The 21820-nt window shown below is 32.6% G+C and overlaps 5 protein-coding genes across 8 annotated transcripts in view; 3 read left to right on the forward strand and 2 right to left on the reverse strand.

Annotated features, from left to right (window-relative positions):
* LOC145738597 (muscle calcium channel subunit alpha-1-like) overlaps positions 1 to 2814 on the reverse strand; it is a 69959-nt gene extending 67145 nt beyond the window's left edge. The window contains exon 1 of one of the 2 annotated variants that reach the window (XM_081993461.1): positions 2617 to 2814. In XM_081993461.1, coding sequence (XP_081849587.1) covers positions 2617 to 2641 — 25 coding nt within the window. In that variant the 5' untranslated portion in view covers positions 2642 to 2814. The remainder of the gene's footprint in view (positions 1 to 2616) is intronic. The other variant, XM_081993460.1, reaches the window with a different exon arrangement.
* A 2763-nt stretch (positions 2815 to 5577) lies between these two features.
* On the forward strand, positions 5578 to 7811 carry por (Protein-serine O-palmitoleoyltransferase por). 2 transcript variants are annotated; one of them, XM_081994322.1, is made up of 7 exons: positions 5578 to 5751; positions 5808 to 5968; positions 6226 to 6436; positions 6487 to 6706; positions 6759 to 6891; positions 6990 to 7151; positions 7206 to 7811. In XM_081994322.1, the coding sequence occupies exons 1-7, from the start codon at positions 5714 to 5716 to the stop codon at positions 7607 to 7609; spliced, it is 1329 nt and encodes a 442-aa protein (XP_081850448.1). In that variant the 5' UTR covers positions 5578 to 5713; the 3' UTR covers positions 7610 to 7811. The 2 variants fall into 2 exon arrangements, with proteins under 2 accessions (XP_081850448.1, XP_081850447.1); XM_081994321.1 differs by having other exon boundaries at positions 5581 to 5751; positions 6759 to 6865; positions 6922 to 7151.
* A 291-nt stretch (positions 7812 to 8102) lies between these two features.
* On the forward strand, positions 8103 to 11561 carry LOC145739031 (uncharacterized). Its single transcript, XM_081994326.1, has 5 exons — positions 8103 to 8714; positions 8768 to 8867; positions 8926 to 9050; positions 10764 to 11014; positions 11069 to 11561. The coding sequence occupies exons 1-5, from the start codon at positions 8196 to 8198 to the stop codon at positions 11187 to 11189; spliced, it is 1116 nt and encodes a 371-aa protein (XP_081850452.1). The 5' UTR covers positions 8103 to 8195; the 3' UTR covers positions 11190 to 11561.
* Positions 11551 to 12988, reverse strand: LOC145739032 (E3 ubiquitin-protein ligase Rnf220-like). The gene has a single exon (XM_081994327.1). It carries the CDS (start codon positions 12761 to 12763, stop codon positions 11750 to 11752), a length of 1014 nt encoding a protein of 337 aa, XP_081850453.1. The 5' UTR covers positions 12764 to 12988; the 3' UTR covers positions 11551 to 11749.
* Positions 12989 to 14452: 1464 nt separating this feature from the next.
* On the forward strand, positions 14453 to 20614 carry LOC145739025 (EH domain-containing protein 1-like). 2 transcript variants are annotated; one of them, XM_081994311.1, is made up of 3 exons: positions 14453 to 16047; positions 18762 to 18833; positions 19608 to 20614. In XM_081994311.1, the coding sequence occupies exons 1-3, from the start codon at positions 14646 to 14648 to the stop codon at positions 19805 to 19807; spliced, it is 1674 nt and encodes a 557-aa protein (XP_081850437.1). In that variant the 5' UTR covers positions 14453 to 14645; the 3' UTR covers positions 19808 to 20614. The 2 variants fall into 2 exon arrangements, with proteins under 2 accessions (XP_081850437.1, XP_081850438.1); XM_081994312.1 differs by lacking the exon at positions 18762 to 18833 and having other exon boundaries at positions 14456 to 16047.
* Positions 20615 to 21820: the final 1206 nt, after the last annotated feature.

Genomic DNA, 21820 nt, shown 5'->3' on the forward strand with positions numbered 1-21820 from the left:
TCAATACCTAACCAAAAGCACACATCGATTTGTTGTTACCTTACTAAGCTGGTATGTTTATCAAGACTTTCAGGGCAAATCGATTTAGACGCCCCTTCATATCTTGAATCAACATAGTCCTGCTTATTGCTACCCAGCTCGACCACAGTGTCCAGTTCTAGTGCTGACCTAAAAACCTATTATTTTAACTAGGGATGGGAAAACTTGGGTGCATTCGTTTGCACCGAATTACCCTGAATGCACCCAGTGCATTAAAAGATTTTGATAGGCGCTACTAATGACATATTGACATGACTTAATTTTTGATGTTTTACATTTTCAAACAGAATTTTGATGCATTTATAAGGTCAGAATAAGTTGCAGATGACACCAATAATAATTATTGACATTTGACACCTGACAAAGCCCAACTCTTTCAAACTGTCGAAGTTCAAATTGTGTTCAAAAATCATTGACACAGTCACCAGACCCATAATGCAATTTTGACGTTGAAAAATATCTTAGACGACAAATTTTATCTGTCAAAGTTCAAATTGAGTAAATTTACTTTAAAAAATAGTCAAAACAGTCACGTCGCACGCGACCCTAATAAATATAATTTTATACGTAAAAATGTTGAGGAACGTCAAATTTAAAGTGCCAAAGTTGAATTTCAGTAAAACAGTCACGTGACCATGAAAAAAAATTAATTTGAAACTGTCAAAGTTCAAATGTCAACAGGACAAGAAAAAATATAAATGACGTTTAAAAAAAAGTTAAAACAGTTGCATGGCGCTAATAAATACAGTTTTGAACTTGAAAATGTTGCAAAACCGCAAATTAAGACGTCGAAATTGAAATTAAATAAAACAGTCACGTGACCCTAAAAAAATTGAATTTGGAACAGTCAAAGTTTAAATGTTAACAGGATAATTCGTGTTTTCACGATCACAGTGTCCAATTCTAGTGCTGACCTAAAAATCCAACATCTACAGTATTTGAATAACAAATCGATTTGAAGAGTCCATTCACGATTTACGATAATCGGTTCCATCCCTAGTTCAATACTTTTTGAAATGTGCGTTTAGTTCTGTGGCCGTTCTTCCCACCTTTATTCATTTACGTAGGTATGATATTTTCTTCATATTTTCATTACAAATTTGGTATCGATATCTGAAATCATATTTAGTTTACTTGGAAATGGAAAATGAGAAATATGGTCAGTCATGACTGACAATTCAATTTTTGAATTAAAATTACTTACCGATTAAATAACACATTATTAATATTTGTTTGATGAGTTTTAAGTTAGTAATTTTTTGTTGTTTGTAAATCCCAGGTCTAATAAACAGTTTTTCTATGTATTTGGGCTTGAACTGCAGTAATTTAAGTAAATCTTCTCATGTTGCATTTGAAATTTATTTTAATGTTCTACTTGGTTATAGCTTTCAAGTAAGGATGTTCAGGCTGCCCTAAAACCTCTTTAACTGACGGTTTTAGAGCACATCACTAATGTATAATTGACGAAGTATACAGAATTAAACTACTACTTACAAATAAATGTTGAAACTTGTATCAAAATTACAATTTTTTTTAAGTTATACTTGTCTGCACTACACATAGCACGATAATAAGTTTTCCGTAACAGTTGTTGTTGTATTTAATTATTTAATTTTTTTTTAGTTATTAGTTTTATTAAAGCAATGTTGCTTGCATTAATTTCTTAACATTAACTCATCAAGAGAGAAATGTAAATAACAAGTAAAATCTCCTATCATTAATGTTAATTATAACGCTAAATTATTAAAATGCCAGTGAGTTGCATATGCGACTTTCAAACCTTTTCTGATGCTAATATTTCAAATGCCAATTTTTGTATAAGAAATAATTACACACAACTTAAGTTCAGGTAAATAAGGTTCAAAATTGCTTAGAAATATTTTTAATTCTAAAGGCAAATATTGTTAAAAAGCTAGTAAGTTTCATACCAATTTCGACTTTGAATACAAGTGAGACAAGTAGAAATTGTGCACCTTTGCCTCAATTTAACCAACTCACTCTGTCTTAACTTCCTATAATAATTAATAATTCATTAATTTAAATTAATAAATTACTTCTTATGGTACGGCCAAGTTATTTAATTAATGGTAGCTTTATATTTTTCTTTCAATCAATCAAACGATGTTCGCATTTCTCTTGACACAAAAAATATTGCTATGCAGATTCAGCAGACAGCAGAACAGCTTTTCATTTTGAGCTTTATTGGGATTCGTAATAACTCATAATATTATTGTAATAATGATTAATGATTAAATCAAAATTTACGACTTCCACTATTTATATTAAACAAAAATAATTGGGTTTTGAGCTAAAACTTTGCAATTAACTTCACAATCGATTTCTGTTGGGTGGGGTTAAAAACACTGGTTTCAATTTAAATAAAAAATAAAGTAGCAATAAAAACGTCAATTGCAATTAAATTATGGTAGGTTTGACCTCTTTTAAGGAAAAATATTAAACAATTAAATATAAATCACAAAGTTTGATATGGCGCGTGTTTTGTTGACAAGTTGAAACCGTTGAAGTAGGGTTACTATGGGGACCACAGTCATACGTCAAGTATATTATCACACTTACCGGGGTAATAGAGGGTAGTGTCCATGACGGTAAGATATACGTTGGTTGGGGATTTTCAAAAAGATACTGAAACCACCACTTTGTTCCATATTGCTAGCACTGACATTACCGAGATAAAATAGGCGGGTATTGCTTTTGATCACACGAAATCGGATTAAATCGTATCACAATAACATTTTGACGAATTTTCGCAGCCTCACCCCGGCAATTCGACATAAAAACCGGCGACAGCTCTATTCTATACTCTATGATGCGCGTGCCTCCATCTTTGGATTCTCGTTCGAGTTTAACCCCGGCATCCACTTTTCAGGGATCAGAAACTGAATTCCTGTTTTGGTCTGTTTAATTTCAATGCCCTTAATGACACTGCACTGCAGCTACGCTCGTTTAAATAACTATACATCCAGGTTCTCTGTTAATTAATCGCCATTGTTGTTGTATTATGCATTGTTTTGTTAAGGGATTTGGTGGTGTTTTTGAGTTGAAAATACGATGTAATACCTTGTTATCTCCTCTATTGAAAACTTTTGGTCGATTTTTTTAGCTGTTCGTCACAATAACAGATGTGGAGTTAGTAACATTTATTTTGTTTTCAAACATTCCCCCCTAAAAAAAATAAAAAAATTAATTTTTAAAACTGGTTTAGAAAAGTGGGTGCAATTTTTTTTTCAAACAAAAAATATATACCTATTAATTTAGAGAAAGATTTTAAAAGAACTAGACAGTCACTTTACAGTGACTTACATTTTTTCTGAATGCATCCCTGTCTTTAAACTACACCATTTATTTGTATAGCCTTTAGGGGTAGCTGCTACACCGTTAACAAGAAGGAAGTTATTACCTTCCTTTACAACAACGAACATTTTCAAATTTAGTAATATTTTTCGGTCAATTACGGTCCTGCAGTTTTTAGTTTTAAAACTAAAAATTACTTTAAATTTTTCCAGAAAATTTCCGAAAAAAAAAATTAGAAAATCTGAAAATTCAAAAATAATTTGTTTTTTAATTATTTGTATCAACCATCCAATATCAATCTAAATTAAAGTTTAATGTACTTTTAATCATTAAATTTAGATGTCTAAAGTTATCTCATTAGAATTCATGATAAGTTTGATAATAACCATGACAAATTTGACAATGGTAATTACAAGTTTGACAGTTATTTTCCATATCAAGGAAAATTTTCATTTAAAGATGAAGTAATTTTCCAAACATGGAAATTTTCCGACTCTAAAATTACCGCTCGTAGATCCCATGCTATTTACAGGAAACTTTAATTTAGTTGTAACTGCTTCGAGGAGTTGCGAGCAGAGGGCGCCACACGCGTAGTACCGCGTCCTCTGTCCGCAACTCCTGGAAGCAACTGGATCTAATTTAAGGTTTCCTGTAAGTAGTGTACACCCATCTATTAGCGACCGTCCTTACTATAACGTGGAAAATTACAGTGTTCTGTTTAATTGATACGTAGTGCGGACCCTAATTTAATTGAAGGTAATTAGTTTTCATTGCATCTACCATGTGTCAAGATTTCTGTATTGATAATAAAATTACTCCTGGTTATTCAATAAAGCTGAAACTCTGTTTGGCAGTAGCTAATAAACCACTTTATGATTCTAAGCCGTTAAAAATGCATTTGAAAAAAATGTACCTCAAAAATTTGCAAGGGCAATATAACCTTCCAACTTTTTTTGATCATAAAATTCAACTTTTTCCAAAATGCATTTTAACTTCCTAGGATCATAAAGTGGTTCATTAGCTACTGCAAAACCGAGTTTCAGCTTTATTGAATAACCCGGAATAGTTTAGTTTAATTAGCAATGCAGAAATCTTGACATATAAAATTTGGTAATAAAACTATTCCCGTTTATTCAATAAAGCTGAAACTCGGTTTTGCAGTAGCTAATGAACCACTTTATGATCCTAGGAAGTTAAAATGCATTTTGGAAAAAGTTGAATTTTATTATCAAAAAAATAGGAAGGTTATACCCTTGCAATTTTTTGTGGTAAACTTATTTACTTTTTTTAAATGCAATTTTAACTGCTTAGAATCATAAAGTGGTTCATTAGCTACTACGAAACCGAATTTCAGCTTTATTGAATAACCGGGAATAGTTTTATTTTATCACAGTTTTTATTTTTTATCAATACAGAAATCTTGATACATGGTGAACGCACTGAAAAAATGGTTGCCCGCACCCAAGGACGGTAAACAGTACAGGAGTGCTTAATCCCATAAGCGCAATCTTGCCGGTATCGGCTCGGGCCGGTGACGATTTTTACGTCACCATGGGTCTCTCGCGTTTGCGCGATTGTTTTGCGCGATGCGCGATTGCAGTCGATCATTCACAAACATGATCTCGTACATAGCATCTCGGGCGAATATTTAGCGTATTGTGCACCCGAAGGCCCACTGTGACGTCAGAATTCATTCGCCGCCGGGAAACAAAATCGGCCGATCGAGCAATCCTGTACTGTTTAATATCCTTGGCCCGCACCACCGCACTACTTGCCAATTAAACAGAACACTGCAATTTTGAGCGTTGTAGTAACATCAGCCGCCAATAGAAGGGTGTATTTGTTACCGCACTAGGAGCGAAAAGAATAAGGAGGTACCAAATACCTCGTTTGTGCATTAAGCGACCGAGACGGAAGTCGCCATCTTTGTCCCTCATATTCGCCTACTGCGCAATTGAGTGAAACTTTCGAAGTTAATCGTAAAACAGTTTTGTTTAGATTTGGTGGTATGTGAAGTTAGCTAAAAACCGCTAAGATTTGTTGTTTTTGTTTGTTTTGCTTTTTGGTCCGTTAAAGGTTAATTTTTGCAAACTTAAATTAGTTGAATCATTATTGACGAGTGGATTTGTGAATAGTGGGCAACAGCAGATTGATTTTCTGACAATTTACGGCCGCCATACTGAACGATTTTTGTCCCCCTCTTTGATTGCTATTGCTCCTTCCTGCTATATATTTTTTTTCATTCACCACCACACACCTTCTTGACCTAACCTTAAAATGGGTAATAAAAATAAAACAAAGAGGAAACATAAAAGCGGCTGTGTTTATCTAGTTTTTAAGTGAAACTAGAATCGGCTTGAAAATGGAAGACCACCTATTGAGCATTTACCAGCAGGACAGGTAGTTAAACCGTTATTTAGCATTTTTTAATTCATAACAAACTTATTTTTTAATAGTGAACTAGACTACTACAAAGATACATTTGGTCCAGAAGAGGATCAAGAAACTCTGAAGGAAATATGGGATAACTGTGTAGTTGAGTCTACATTAAGCGCATATGTTTCTCTATATAAGCCTGTGATTCTAAATATAGTTTTTGGGCTGGTAACAACATTTGGTAAGTGCAGTTAAATGTATTTGATTTGTTGTTTTTGTTGTCTTACTAAGCTCAATTAGATTCCCTACTAAATGTTTCAATATATAACTTATTGATAAAACAATATTTGAACATCATAAACACATCCAATTTATTTATTGTATGTATTTTTTAATTAAAACTTTGTGTTTGTGTGTATTTGCATGTTACTTTCTATATATTACTACCTTCAATAACTATAAATGTACATTTCACATGATTATATTATTACTTTGTAGGTCTTCCTGAATTTCTATTCCATAGTTTGTCAACTTTATGTGGACTGTACATTCTACTATCCACAATACAATCAACAACAGGCTTGATTGTAGTGTTTTCAACCTTCACAATTGCTTATGTGATAGTTAAATTTTATGGGTTAAGAAAGCCATTGACTACATCTCATGTCCCTGTGATCCAGTATATGTTAATACTTATGTTTGTCTCATTGTAAGTTCCTATTTTGGTTTAGTTGTTGTTTCTAATGTGTTAACTTGCAGTCAATATTTAGTTCTTGACAAAGATACTTGGCTGGAAATTCGTGGAGTAATGATGGTGTTCTCTATGAAGCTTATTTCTACTGTGACAGATCTACCACCATGTGAATTTCCAAGTGTTTCTCAATATTTAGGGTATATGTTTTGTGGTGCTAATGTTTTATTTGGACCATGGATTAGTTTTGAACATTATATGACACTAGTCAAGTATCCAACTAGAAAGGTATTTAATTATAACATTTAGTTGTGTGTTTTGTAGCAATTAATTTTTTCAGAATTTCTGTTGGTTTTATGCAATATGCAAATGTCTGTTTTGGTCAGTAATATTTTTGACTATATCAAATTGCTGGGCTGATTACATGATCCCAGAAGGTTCATTCAGGTTTATAGTTAATTGTAATTTATCAGGTTTGTTCACTAATCAATCCTTTATTACAGTTTATTAGAAGGCTACAAAGAAGCTCTATCATTCAGGACTAGTCATTACTTTATTTCATACCTTTCAGAGGCTTTGATGATAGCAGCTGGTTGGAAGGATTATCACTTCCACTTTGATGATCATTACTGGAAGTTACTGGTAACTGATGTCTTAAAAATTGAGTTTCCCACTGCAATTGCTGAAGTAGTTGTCAACTGGAACAAGCCAATGCATGACTTTTTAAAGCAATGTACGTATATTTGGAAGTTTTTACCTAACTACTCTAATTGGTAATGATTTACAGATATTTACAAGAAATGGCTGTACTCCGGAAAGTTTCAAGCCATATTAATGACTTTTGTTATGTCTTCATTATTTCACGGTTTTGAAATTAAAATTTCAACAGTATTAATTAGCTTAGGTATTTTCTCCTATTTGCAAATTATGGTGCGGGATTACATATCACACGCTTTTGACATTTGCGTTAAGGTTCGTCCATGCAAAAATTGCCAACATAAAATCAAAAAAGGCTCTTTTATTTGTACATTAAGTTTATTAGCATTTTCATTATTCACTGTTCTTCATCTCATTTTTGTTGGAGTCCTTATGGACCCAACAACTGATGATGTTGGCATCTACCAGAAATGGGACAATTTATACTTTTATAGTTTGTGGATTATGTTACTAAATTTTTTAATTGTGAAGTAAACAGTTGTAGTAGACTGCAATTATTTAGTTGTCTTTTAACCATGTGATATTAGTGTTTATAGATACATTCAGTATTATTTTTTATACTTAATATAATAGTTTTGTAAGTAGACGAAGGTGCCGTGTGCTAATTCTACATAATAATTGCTAGAAGCTGTTTTGTGTAATTGTATAATACAAATACAAGTTACCTGTATACAGACTATTGGTTTTTCTTTAATAAGAGGTTTGTTTGAGGTCTTTTACAGCTATTAACTGGTAAGTAGTGGGATTATGACAGTAAATGATAATTCAATAAACTAGAAAATACAGGAAATCAGTTTATTATTTTATTCTAAGGATTGTAATCCAAAAGTGCTTTCAACTAGGCATGCATAAAAAAAAAGTTTTTAAACATCTAGTAAGAGTGTTAAAATTCTAAATAGCAGTCTCCGAAACTAAATTTCAACCCAAAACAGGTTTGTTATCTGCAAAACAATTTGTCGTGTGTAGTGCAAACCTTCCAGAAGAATTCATTTATTTGAAGCGTATAGAAGTGTGATTGCACGAGTTCCCTTAGCATCAGTGTCTTAAAATTTAATAAAAAATGGGTATCGTTGGTGAACAAATATCAAGGGAAGAGGAGGAAGTCCTCAAACTTCTTATTTCCGTTATTTGTTTATACGGTAAAGAAGGTTTACCCTTTAAACTAGTGGAGGAGGAGTTTCTTAACATGTGCGGTTTTCCTATACCTTGGAAATACTTTGGTGCAGCCGATTTAAGATCTTGGATCCTTACGTTGCCGTATATTTACTTATTGAAGAACCGTTACAATGAAGATGTGCTACGGGAGTACAGCCCCAAGTCTGAACATATTCAAGAGTTGATAACCAAACAAAAGCGCAGTCACGGACGTTATATCTGCCCCCGGGAGGATAATTTAAAAATTAAAGCCAGTGTGCAAGAAATTTGGGAAGACAATAATGGCGCAATTTGCGCTAACAACTTTAAAAACAGGCTGGAAGACTGCGAAAATCAAGTTTTACAGGAAGATTCTTTTATTCACACTTCCGTTAACAGTGTAACTTCGATAGACTGCGAAAGATACGAGAAATTCGAGCAATTAGTAAATTTTTAATTAAATTTCCAGAATTCAATAAACCATCATTATTATTACAGGAATCAATGTTGCCCTTATTCTACAAGCACCAGGCTCTTGGAGACGATTTCTTTGTAGACATCGCTGACACAAAACTGGGCTACTACGTCTCTGAAAAGGGTATCTGTTGTACTTAAGTGTCTATAATATTTTAAAATAAAAAATCACAAAATTACAGGACCGAAGCAGACTGGTTTGTGTTCAGTAGGACAAACTATTGCCGAGCTTACAAAGAAAGTTCGACAAGCAGAAAATTTGGCACCTCGTGTTGTTGTGATGATAGGATTTCAAGATTTGCTTAAGGTGAGTTTGTATTACAAAAAGGTAGGCCAATATAGTTAGTTAGTCTTCTTTATTTCTAATTATGGTCACAATACATTTCCTGTAACTACAAAAAACATACATGAAAACACAAAAAGAAACAGCGTCATTTTAAGATGAGCGTACACCTAATAGTCTCTTACATAATCCCTGATACAATATGGCTCTAAATTAATTAACATCTGTTTTACCTTTCTTTTAAAAAGTTTCTCATTTCTTTCTAATTTTAAATCATTTTGTAATGTATTAAAAAGCTTCAAACAGGCATAATATGGATTTTTTTCGGTTATAGTTAATCTGTGTATCGGATAATTTACATTTACGCTTCGAGTGTTATAACTATGATGTACCTCCAGATCAAACATACTTTTGTTTTTGAAAAAGAAAACTATACATTCATAAATATACAGTGTGGAACAGCCAAATGGAATAAATTCAATAACGAATAAATGAGAGCGTGTTGGGAAAAACGCTTGGACACGTCGATTTGTATTTTTAGATGCGCATTTATTAAAAAAAATAAAAATTATATAGGGTGTGTCATGTGACAGTGGCCGATACCAACTTTCTTATTTTAAATACAACCCCCGCCTGTATATTATAATTTTTTTGGATTCTTCAGAAAATTCTAGACATAATTCATGTACAATGTCCCATACCTATCTTCAACTGTTTCGGAAATATTAAGTGTTTTCAGATGTATTACAACAATTAACATTAAAAAAAGAAAATTATTTTATTTCACAAATTCGCTACATTACACTCAATACTTATTTTCACGAACATTTTGAACATCTCTTACATTGAAATTAATGTTTTTTTGTTTTTTTTTTACATTATTTGTGAAATAAAATAATTTTCTTTTTTTAATATTAATTTTAGTAATACATCTGAAAACACTTAATATTTCCGAAACAGTTGAAGATAGGTATGGGACATTGTACATGAATTATGTCTAGAATTTTCTGAAGAATCCAAAAAAATTATAATATACAGGGGGTTGTATTTAAAATAAGAAAGTTGGTATCGGCCACTGTCACATGACACACCCTATATAAATTTATTTTTTTAATAAATGCGCATCTAAAAATACAAATCGACGTGTCCAAGCGTTTTTCCCAACACGCTCTCATTTATTCGTTATCGAATTTATTCCATTTGGCTGTTCCACACTGTATAGTCCCCACACCGTCAGAATGCCATTAGCTTTGAAAACCCCCCTGCAGCTCTCCCTGTATCCCATTTTCTTGACTATTCTAAGTGCTCGTTTTTGTAAAACAAAAATTTGTTCCATTAAGCTATTAGAACCCCAAAATATTATCCCATACTTGAGCACAGATTCAAAGTTTGCGTAATATAGGATTTTTAATGTTCTTTCATTCATGTATTTCGCAGTAACTCGTATGCCATAGCAAACTGAACTAAGCTTTTTGTTTAACTCTAAACTAACCTCTCTAACTCTAAAATATGATTTGACCAGTTTAGGAATTCATCATAACTACAGGATAATTGAGCAAAATAAATCCGAGTTTCTTTTAATTTGAGCGAAGATGTTTGATATTCAGGGTGTCAAAGTTAAGATTTAATTTTCGGTTATTTCAAATAACTTTTTAATATACTATTTTTTTAAGTCATAAAAAAGCCTCTGTTGTTGCAATTTCTAGTTACTTGATAATACTGAATTTTGCTTTGCAGCACCATAGTATTAGCAAGATGATCACAGATCTAAGGCAACTCGTTATAGAACTAAAGAAAAAAAATACTCGCGTCACACTACTTACTTTGATACCTTCACCAAAACTTCCTGACTCTCAACTCTATGAAACCAGAAAGGACATATATAATAGAGCTATTTTGGAGTATGGTACAGATCCACTGTATAAGTGCAATGTAATTGACATGAACACAATATTTGCAAAGGAATGCCAGAAATTTAAAAGGGATTTGTAAGTATTTTGTTTCCTAAAGTGATAAATCAAATTTAATAATTTTTGTGGTAGTGAGCGGTTTTATAGAGTAGCAAAAACGGATCCCTACAAAGTGTTTTCTGACTATGGCAGGAAAGTCTTTCTGAATGCCTTAAGATCCTGCTTGAAGCAACAAATTGAGTATGGACACTAAACCTGAACCAGTTGCAAACCTTGAAAAAAGGCATTTTTTATAAAGTTTGTGAACATACAATTCATTTTGAATGTTTGTATGTCACTGCATGACTGATTACTATATAAATGCTTTTTATATGTGCCTGTTATGTTTATGTTGTGTCTGTTTTTATTGTGTTTTTACAGCCGTTTATATATTATTATTTATTTAATGTTAAAAACATTAATTGTAGAAACGTGTAGAGCACACCTGTGATATTCTACTTAGCCAAGCATTAGTTGTAAGTTTATTATTAGGTTTAGCAGAGCAAATAAATGGAACCAGAGATAAGTTTAGTATAGTAAATAAATTTAGGTAATAAAATAATTATTATAAGATATTAAAATATAATTTTAATTTATTTCTCACTTTCCACATCCTAATAATTAAAACTCATTCAATCATTCCAACACATCATGCTAGTAAATTTGATAAAGTATAACCACTGTACAGAAAAATTAAATAGTCATTCCTAATATACAGTTTATATAAATTTTATTAATGAAATATAAAAAGTTTTTTTTTTTAATGGCAAAAGTTCACATGTAAACTTTTCTCAAATCAGCTGCAGAGGTAATCATATTACATTGTGGACACAATTTCTTCGCTCCCAAGGTTTGAAGCCAACACTGTTCACAATGCACATGCCAACAACAAACTGAAATGACTGGTGTCTTATACCTCTCCATGCAAATTAGACATTTGTAAACTTCATCTTTAGTCTCCAAACGAGCCTCCAGTTCCCTAATGCGATTTTTCAGTACCTCAAGCACAGGATCACCTTTACCATTATGTAAAACGTTTTCATCTTCACTGGTGCTAATTTGATTAGGTTCACTCCCAATCACAGCTTTCCTAAGTGCTAAATCACCAGGAGCTTCTTCACAAGGTAGTATAATGTCTCTTTCTGAATACTGAGGTGACCCAAAAACTTCCCCATCTCCATCTACATTGAGATCTTCATCTTCTTCAGCATTTTGCAAATGCTGGCCTAAACTGGATACTCCTCCTTCTAAAAGGCTTGTTACTCGAACTCTACTTTGTCCTGCCCATTCATATTCTTCAAATGATTCAATATCAATGTTTTCATCTTCTTGGTCACTACTATTTTGTTCAGATCTTCTAAGACACAGTTCAACATGTATAGTTAAGTCTTCAGGGGTATCTTTGTTGCAAATAGGACAGACCTGATCTTCAGCTTTCCTCTTACGTGTTTTTGTTCTCAGTCTGTTTTGTCTATTGCTTTTCACTTTCTGGTATGTTTCCCAGTGTTTTCCGGCATCCACTGGGGCTTTTTGTGGACTTCCATTGGAACAAGAAGGAGTACTTTTTCCATTGACTTTTAACTTTGCCACTGGAATTTTATTGAGTTTGTCAATTTCCACACTCAAGTGAGAGTCAATTTCCGTCTGGCGAAGAGTAACACTGCAAACCGGACAACAAGTCGGATCTAATTGTCGCTTTTTGGTACGACAACCCCGTCCACCCTCATCGCCGTTGTAACTTCCAATACTACCATTAGAGACTTCGCCGTTCTCTTCGAAGACTTCCATTTTTCCCAGTGAGAAAACTGCATAAACTTTGGTTTAGGCATTTATAAGCGAAGTTCAAGCAATATTCTCCAAATTATCCACCACATCTTCAGATGTTCTTGGATTTTCTTTAAGTATTTGTTTACATTTTTAGGTTATAAAAGCCACAGCAAAACATATACCTATCAAACTAATTAATCAGAATGAAAGCTTGGCCCTGTATCAAAACAAACTTCTATACAAAGTAGAACAATAAACAAACTAGCAGCTGACGGCTGACAATTTTGACGTTTAACAACTGATAAAAGCTATGGCCAATTTTTTTCTCTCTCTCTAGATTATGTTTTAAAGTCAGCTGAAAGGAGAGGAAAAACCAAGACGTTTGACATATTTACTGACATTGAACGAATTGCACTCTCAATATTCTTTCATATGCATCATGCGCTTTGAAGCGCCCTCTATAAGGAAAACTATTGTTACAGCATTTTTGACAAAATTATTTAAAATCGTTCAATTTTAAATTTTTTTTATTAAAACTGGGTTACAAAATATACTATTCACTAGTTTCGATCTAATTCTATATAGATCTAGGAAAACGCCAGTAGCTCAAGTAGCTGATTTCTCGCATTCTCCCTATGTACACCCGTACGTGTATATTTGGACGGAAAATTATTTTTACAAAGAAGAAAAAACAAAAAAACGCTAACTACCAACGACCAACGGTACAAAGGTACAAGCAGAGACAAATTTACCGGTTACGCACTTGAACTTGAACACGGCTTTAGCATTTGCTTTGGTAATATTAGTATTAGTAATAAATTTGGAGCAAAAAGAATCAGGAGGTAGCAAATACCCCGTTTCTGCATTAAGCGACCGAGACGGAAGTCGCCATCATTGTCCCCCACATTCACCTATTGCGCCATTAAATGAACTTCCGAAGTTAGTTGTATAACAGTTTTGTTTGTATTTGGTGGTATGTGAAGTTAGCTAAAAACCGCAAAGATTTGTTGTTTTTGTTTGTTTTGCTTTTCGGTCCGTTAAAGAATAATTTTTGCAAACTTAAATTAGTTGTATTATTATTGACGAGTTGATTTGTGAATAGTGGGCAACAGCAGATTGATTATCGTCACTGATTTTCTGACATTTACGGCCCCCATTTTTGTTCCCCTCTTTGATTGCTATTGCTCCTTCCTGCTATATTTTTTTATTCATTGGTAATGAGTGAGACAGAGCCCCAATGAATAAAAAAAATATAGCAGGAAGGAGCAATAGCAAACAAAGGGGGTGACAGAAACAAGGGGGAGAGCGGGAGTAATATGGCGGCCGTCAACTTTCGGTTGGCACTATAAAACACTATTATTATTGTCCACTGTACAACTTAATTTAAATTTGCAAAACTCAACTGTTAAAGAACCACAAACAAACAAAACAAATTAACACTAAATACAAACAACAAATTTTTGCGGGTTTGAAACTCCAAACTGACAATGACTTTGCGTCAATTCAACTGCGCAGTAGGCGAATGCGCAATCAACTTCCGTCCCCCTCGCTTAATGCACAAACGGGTTATAATTTGTATTATTGTTACCTCCTGATACTTGTTCTTTTTCCTCATTGCAGAGCCCAAAACAAAAAACTGTCAAAAGTCACTGTCACTGTCAGTAAGCTCCTCCCTTTTTAGAGATTTGTCACGGTAATGTCAATTTACTCATTGATATTGATGATGACATTAAAATTGAAGTGAACAGAACTATCAGTTCAAGTTACCAATACCAACTCAGTACTCAGTTTTCAATTCTGACTTCTGTGAAGTGGGCACTTATCTTAGTGAGTACGCCCGTGTTTCGAATTGCAAATATATTGCAATTATTTTAGTGTGTCAACTGCAAAAACGGACAGAAAAATGTTTAGTTGGTTAACCAGAGACAACAGTAAGCAGGAGATCTACAACAGTGTTGTGGATGGGCTCAAAGATATCTATAAGCATAAGTTGTTGCCTTTGGAAGAGCATTATCATTTCCATGAATTCCATAGTCCTAAGTTGGAGGATTCAGACTTTGATGCCAAACCTATGATTCTGTTAGTGGGGCAGTACTCAACAGGTAAAACAACATTTATTAAGTATTTGTTGGAGAGAGAGTTTCCTGGTATTCGAATTGGACCTGAACCTACTACAGACAGATTTATTGCTGTTATGTATGATGAGAAAGAAGGAATTATTCCTGGTAATGCATTAGTAGTTGATCCTAAGAGACAATTTAGGCCTCTATCTAAATTTGGAAATGCCTTTTTAAACCGCCTTCAATGTTCACTGGTAAACTCCCCAGTATTAAATAATATATCAATAGTAGACACACCTGGTATTTTATCAGGAGAGAAACAGAGAGTGGATAGAGGATATGATTTCACTGGGGTTTTAGAATGGTTTGCAGAAAGAGTTGATAGGATAATTCTGTTATTTGATGCTCATAAGCTTGATATATCAGATGAATTTAGGAGGTCTATAGAAGCTTTGAGAGGACATGATGACAAAATTCGAATTGTTTTAAATAAAGCTGATATGGTGGATCATCAACAATTAATGAGAGTATATGGAGCCCTTATGTGGTCACTGGGTAAAGTGTTGCAAACTCCTGAAGTGGCTCGAGTATATATTGGTTCATTTTGGGATCAACCATTAAGATATGATGTCAACAGACGGCTTTTTGAAGATGAAGAACAGGACCTCTTTAAAGACTTGCAATCTTTACCTCGAAATGCAGCTTTAAGAAAACTGAATGACTTGATTAAAAGAGCAAGGCTTGCTAAAGTACATGCTTACATCATTTCTGAATTAAGGAAAGAAATGCCTTCTGTATTTGGAAAAGATGCAAAGAAGAAGGAACTTATTAAAAACTTAGGCCAAATATATGAGAAACTTCAAAGGGAACATCAAATTTCTCAAGGAGATTTTCCGGAAATAAAGAAAATGCAAGATGTGCTAATAAACATGGATTTCACTAAATTCAATCTATTAAAACCCAAGTTGTTGGATATTGTTGATAGGATGCTTGCTGATGATATTTCAAAACTTATGGCAATCATTCCCTTGGAGGACACATCAGCAAATAATGCTAATAATGGGCATGTGTCTGGAGGGGCCTTCAATAATGTTGAAGATACTGCTTCACCATTTGGCTACAAGAGAGGAGAAGGAATTGATGCAGGCCATGGAGAACATGATTGGATTGTCAACAGAGAGAAGCCCAAATATGATGAGGTCTTCAAACAACTCAATCCTGTTGATGGAAAAGTTTCAGGAATGGGTAAGGAATTGCTTGAGTCTTTAATCTCAATTGGTTGCATGCTCTACTTACTCTAACTTCTTAATTAAAAGTCTTTCCTATGTATTTTTTTAAATTCATTCTACAATTAAAGTTGAGTTAGATCAAATTAACACCCAGACATTTTATCTGTACCTGTACTGCCTTATCTGTGTACTTTTAATAGGTACAAAGTGTACAACTGTTTGTAAAGATTAATTTTGGCAATGCTACTATTGGTGGTAAAAATTGGGTTACATTGAACAGAAAAAAAATGGCTCAAGGTGATTGTAGATGGAATATAATGCTACATGAAGCTTAACTGGTTAATGTCTTTATAATGTGGATTATGAGGAAACACCAATTTTGAGGAAGTGACTTGCTTATGAAAATTCTCTCTGCCAATTTATTGATTCTGCCACTTAGATAACTGAGCTGATTATTTTTGATTCATCTAAAATTTTCTACCTAATTTGATGAGTAATCCATTAAAAATTTCAAATTATGAGATCATTGCAGTTTTAAAAGGTGAAACAAATCCGTTTGTACTTATCCAAAATACCTACATCCAATATTATATTTGCTGTTCTCTGTTGGTATTATGTAATCTTTAAACATTCAAATTTCAAAGTCTTTTGGAGTACACATATTAAGCTCTATTATTCAATTTGTTGCTTGTGGTTGATGATTTGCATATTTTTATTAATAGTAATGGTTTTCAGGTCAGGATTTAAATTATTCTAGTGGTATTTTAATTATCCACATATGTAATAGGTCTGTCTATTTTAAGCACTAATATTTGATACTTTTATTGTTGAAATTGAAGATTTTTGTGCATTAAAAATGAATGAAATTGCATATCCTTAGAAAAAAGGAACACCTGGTGTGCCAAACCTGATTAAAAGCAATACTTTCTATAGGGTTCATAAAAGAGCAGTAGTAAAATATGCTTAATCATTTTATTATGGTTGTGTCAACATGTAGGTTAACAATCACCTGCTAAAATGCAATACTATTTGTAACAGATCAATGAAACTAAATAATGACTAGTTTTCATAATTTCATTTGTTGTTTCCAAGTTATAATGTTTCAAATATTTAGTCATGCTTTTGTAACTTTCTATTGAACTGCCCTTGTAATCTGCAAGCAATATGTTGTCACCAACCTAACCTTAGAGATTTAAATTATGCACAGCAATAATTTGATATTGACAAAATAACACACTGGGAAAAAAACTACAGCATTGAAATTAACCTTAAATTGTCAATTTTGGTTTAAAGTATCCTCTGCATCCCATAGGTATTTATGCTTTAAAACACTATTTTGAATGATGCTTATTGTGAGTGGTTTCAGAAACTTCTCCATGAAAACCGATTTCAATTTTAATGGTGTTTGTTGTGGTTGTGCTATTTAAGTTATTGAAACTCTTGTCCTGACTATTTTTAATATTATTAGAAGATTTCAATAAGTCAATAATAGCCAATCAAGTGGCTTTGAAACAATGGGTAGTAAGAAGATTTGGTAAATTTAGAAAATACACCAAAACATTAGGGATGTTTTAGCCTACTAGTTAAAGGAAAAATTCTACTTGGAACAAATATCCAAAATTATATAGGTAATTGTTTTAAATATGTTTAAGTGTTATAATACATGTATGTGTACATAACCATTCAATGAAAAGCCTCACTGAAGGTTTTTTAAATATTCCAAATCCTACAAAAACTTACTGATTATCATTATTTAAACGCTAAATTCATACACTTTCAACCTTTGTACACCCAATGGAATTATTTTTAATAACCACAAGAATTTGTGTTTAATGTCTATATATTTTTCGATTTTGATTTTTGTCTAAAGGGCACAATAAATATCAGAATTATCTAAATCCCCGTCCACAATAGCAAAATTTCTGACTTCAGAAAGTCTACTCAAAATCTTGAACAAACTTAAAACTTACACTAGTGGCTATTCTATGTTTAGTGCTAAACTACTACTATTAACTGTCCTTACATTTGAGTGGTACCCACATCTTTATTACATCAATCTTTATTACATGATTACATATGACAATATTAATTATTAAACAATTTTGTACAATGTGTATTCAGCAGTTTATCTAAATTCAACTTAGTGTGTTATGTAATTCTAATGAGGATTAAAAGGCTGGCTTTTGTTACAGAATTAAGCACACGATACACCTAGTTATTCCCTGTTATACAGATTTTACATCCTATGTTCGTCCACATTGCCTATTATATATACATGTAGGTCCATGTGATTCTTTGGAAGCACTTGTAGTAAAGTGAGCTAAAAAAAGCCTATTGTCGGCTGGCCAAACGGATGTAAGCCGTAAATAAATAGCTAATGAGTGTATGCAAATAGTGGAACCTTTTGATTTTCAATAAAAATGTCTGCATTGGATTGATTTTTTTTCTTTAAAATATAATTGTAAAAGTCATTAGGTAGTGTAGCTGCTTTAAGATGACACAGTTTTTACGACTTGATAAGGTACAATTTTATTATCAGTTATTACTAATAAGATATTTGTTCAATAAATGATAAGCTTATCCCACAATCTATATACATTATTGCATTCTTATATAAATCTTATATAAACAGTAAATTTACTCATTTTATATATCTACAAAGGCCAATTTTGCTTTAAGACTTTACGCCGTTTTAATTGATACCAAAATAATCTGCTTCCTTGTTTTTAGCCGTTTTGAATGCGCCTCCAACTCTGATAGGAATTTGGACGAAAAAAAAGAAAATTTGGTCCTTAAGACGATGTAAGCAACAGCAATACTTTTGTGTTGCGTTTTTCGTGCTTTTGTATTAAAGTCTGCAATTTTATATGAACATTTTCATACAAAATATATAAAATTGCCAGGCTAAACGGTTGCAGGGGTTGTAAATAGTTAACATATATATCATTGTGTTTTGTCTTGTTTGCATAAATTGTTTCATTATTTGGTTTCTACACTGATTTGGATGATATTTAAAAGATATAAATAGTCAATTGTTTGTGCTTATGTAATAGCAAATTGTAAATGGGGCGTGAAAAGTTTAATTTCCATAACCTAAACACATTCAACTAATTGTGGTGAACATTAAAACAAGCCAATTATTAATACGGTGTGGTATTGAGTGTTACCAGATCATCAATTTGAATTAAAACGTTAAATCATTCACATATCTAAACATTAACTTAGTATGGTAAATGATTGAAGAATAAAAATCAAGGAAGCAGACTAATTAAATGAATATTATCTTTAAAATCCAGTTCAATGTGCTTCTGTAATGCATTTAGTGCTTAGGAGATTGTTTGTCAAGTGTGCAATAAATACCCAGAACATACACTTAAATTTTTAATTACCTATTTAACAACACTTTTAATTATGTAGTTTGTAGTGGAATTTTAAATATTTATCCAGTTTGCCTATAAGTCATCCTCCTCAATAAAACATTCTTAATATAATTTTAAATGTGGTAGCTGATGCTTTTGTAACTTTATTAAACTGTATATAAACCTGTTTAATTAATTGAGTTTAAATATTTTTCAGCCGCTAAATCAGAAATGGTCAAATCTAAACTTCCTAATTCTGTTCTGAGCAAAGTTTGGAAATTGGCTGACGTGGACAAGGATGGTATGTTGGATGAGGAAGAATTCGCTCTGGCAATGCATTTAATCAATATAAAAATCGAGGGAAACGATTTACCTTCTGATTTACCAGCCCATTTAATACCACCGTCACAACGTTGATATATTCATTATTTACCTACGTAACTAAACCTTTTGTTGTTCATCCGCAAGTGCTATTTAGGTACCACATTTTTTTACTTGTGTAACATTCATTTCAAGGCATTTACAGTAATTTTGTTTGTTTTCAATACCGCAACATTCAGGGAAAACACAGACAGTCCGCAAAGTAAATAATATTTATTAATGTAGCGTATTTAGTCAATATATTTATTTTCAACGGCAATTTTTGCGTTCCTTAATAAGTTTACACATGCAATTTTGATGTAAAAATTATTTGATAATTTAATATGTTAGAGAAGAAAATTTATCTTGTTTAATTATACGTATTTTAGTAAAATTTAGTTTTAAACTGCTCTACGAAACACAAGTCATAGGCTATTTTAACATTCAATAATTGGACCTATAGTCAAACCAAACATGACACAAAGACTTTGCATCTGCCTCTGCTATTCATCAAAACATGCAAAATAATTTTAGTCTCATTTTCAAAATATAGTCATCAATCTATTCTAAATAAGAAATGTGATAAATACAGTACTTTGTATATTTGTACTATAATCTGTAGATAAATTACGTATTGTAAATCCGCAGCCCTATTGCTTTCTTCATATATATTTGTATAGAAATCTATACCTCAAAAGCACAACCTCTTTAATTCGTTATTATTGTATTAAGCATACGATTCCATATATAGATTAATTTGTCACTCTATAACTTCTTTTCTTGTTAACGCTTTTGGAGTTTCTTATTTTGAATAAGATATTTGCAGTTTAATTATTTGTTTTCAGTAAAATATGTTTATGAAAATTGTTGTTTAATTGTTATTATTTGTAGTACTGTTTCTGCTTATACAGGGTGAGTTAATACGGGCAGAACTGTTGCCTCAGATACGCAACAATTCTGCGTTAACCATTGAGTATAAGGGTGAATTTAGCTTGTCCTAGAAAAGCGGGGTCAGAATCACGTGACCTGAGTGCGTATTCTTGTAACGAGGGAAGGGAATTATCAAGAGAAACGTCTGTAGAATGTGACAGGAACCCGCCATTGTCAGCTTCTTCTGTCACATTCTATCAACACTTCTCTTTCCGTTCCCTGCTTTCAACATTTAACATTAACATTCAGGGGGCCTATTCCCCTGAATGTTAATGGAGTAAAAGCAAACTGGAACGATCTTCGATCACCTGTCATATTTTAATAAATTTTGTTAAGTTAAACTAGTTAAGATTTTCTAATCAGAATACTATTTTATTACAGTGAATAGGAAGACAGTCAGAGTAACTTAAATATGTTTATTTTGACTCTTCAGAAGACGAAGATAAAAATTATGTGGAAATTGTGGTAGGTAAACTTTGATAACAGATTACTGACTGAAGTGTCAGTTTGACGTAAACTAGGACACAATCTAAAAATAATATTTGTTCCATATGATTATTCTCTTCTCTTTAGTAAAAGTTATTGTGCATGACCCTGATCGATTTGACGCTCCATGGAGCGAATTTTGACGCCAAGATGACCTAATTCCACAGTTGGTCAAAATATTGTTTTGTTAAATTAAGGCCGTTTTAGACTATCCAATTTCTTGAACAATAGACCGAAACAAACTTGCAGCAAATCTTAGTTCCTATCAAAATTTATCGTTTTGGCGTCACGAGGAAATAATTTTTGGCAAAACCATGATTTGCCCAACTGAGAAATTCCGTTATTGTGACGTCAAAAACGCTCTGCTCGCTCCATGGAGCTTGAAAACAAATGCGACCTTCATTTAATCTGCTCTATTTACTGTTATCCGAATGCTTAAATGAAACGAGTGACCAAGTCAAAGTCATTGAGAATAGACTCCGCAAGTAATTCATAAGCTCGTCTATGACAAGTCGACATTGTTTTATGTTTTATAAAACAAATAAACGATATATTATACTTTTAAAAACGCGCTAAAACTCGTACCCAGGTATGACAATGTTCGATTATTCAAACTAATTGAAAGTGTGTCCAAATGTTTAAGAAATGTTCTGC

Source organism: Ips typographus, linkage group LG16 (genome assembly GCF_016097725.1).
Source record: "Ips typographus isolate SLU linkage group LG16, UJ_Ityp_2.0, whole genome shotgun sequence".
NCBI lineage: Eukaryota > Metazoa > Arthropoda > Insecta > Coleoptera > Curculionidae > Ips > Ips typographus.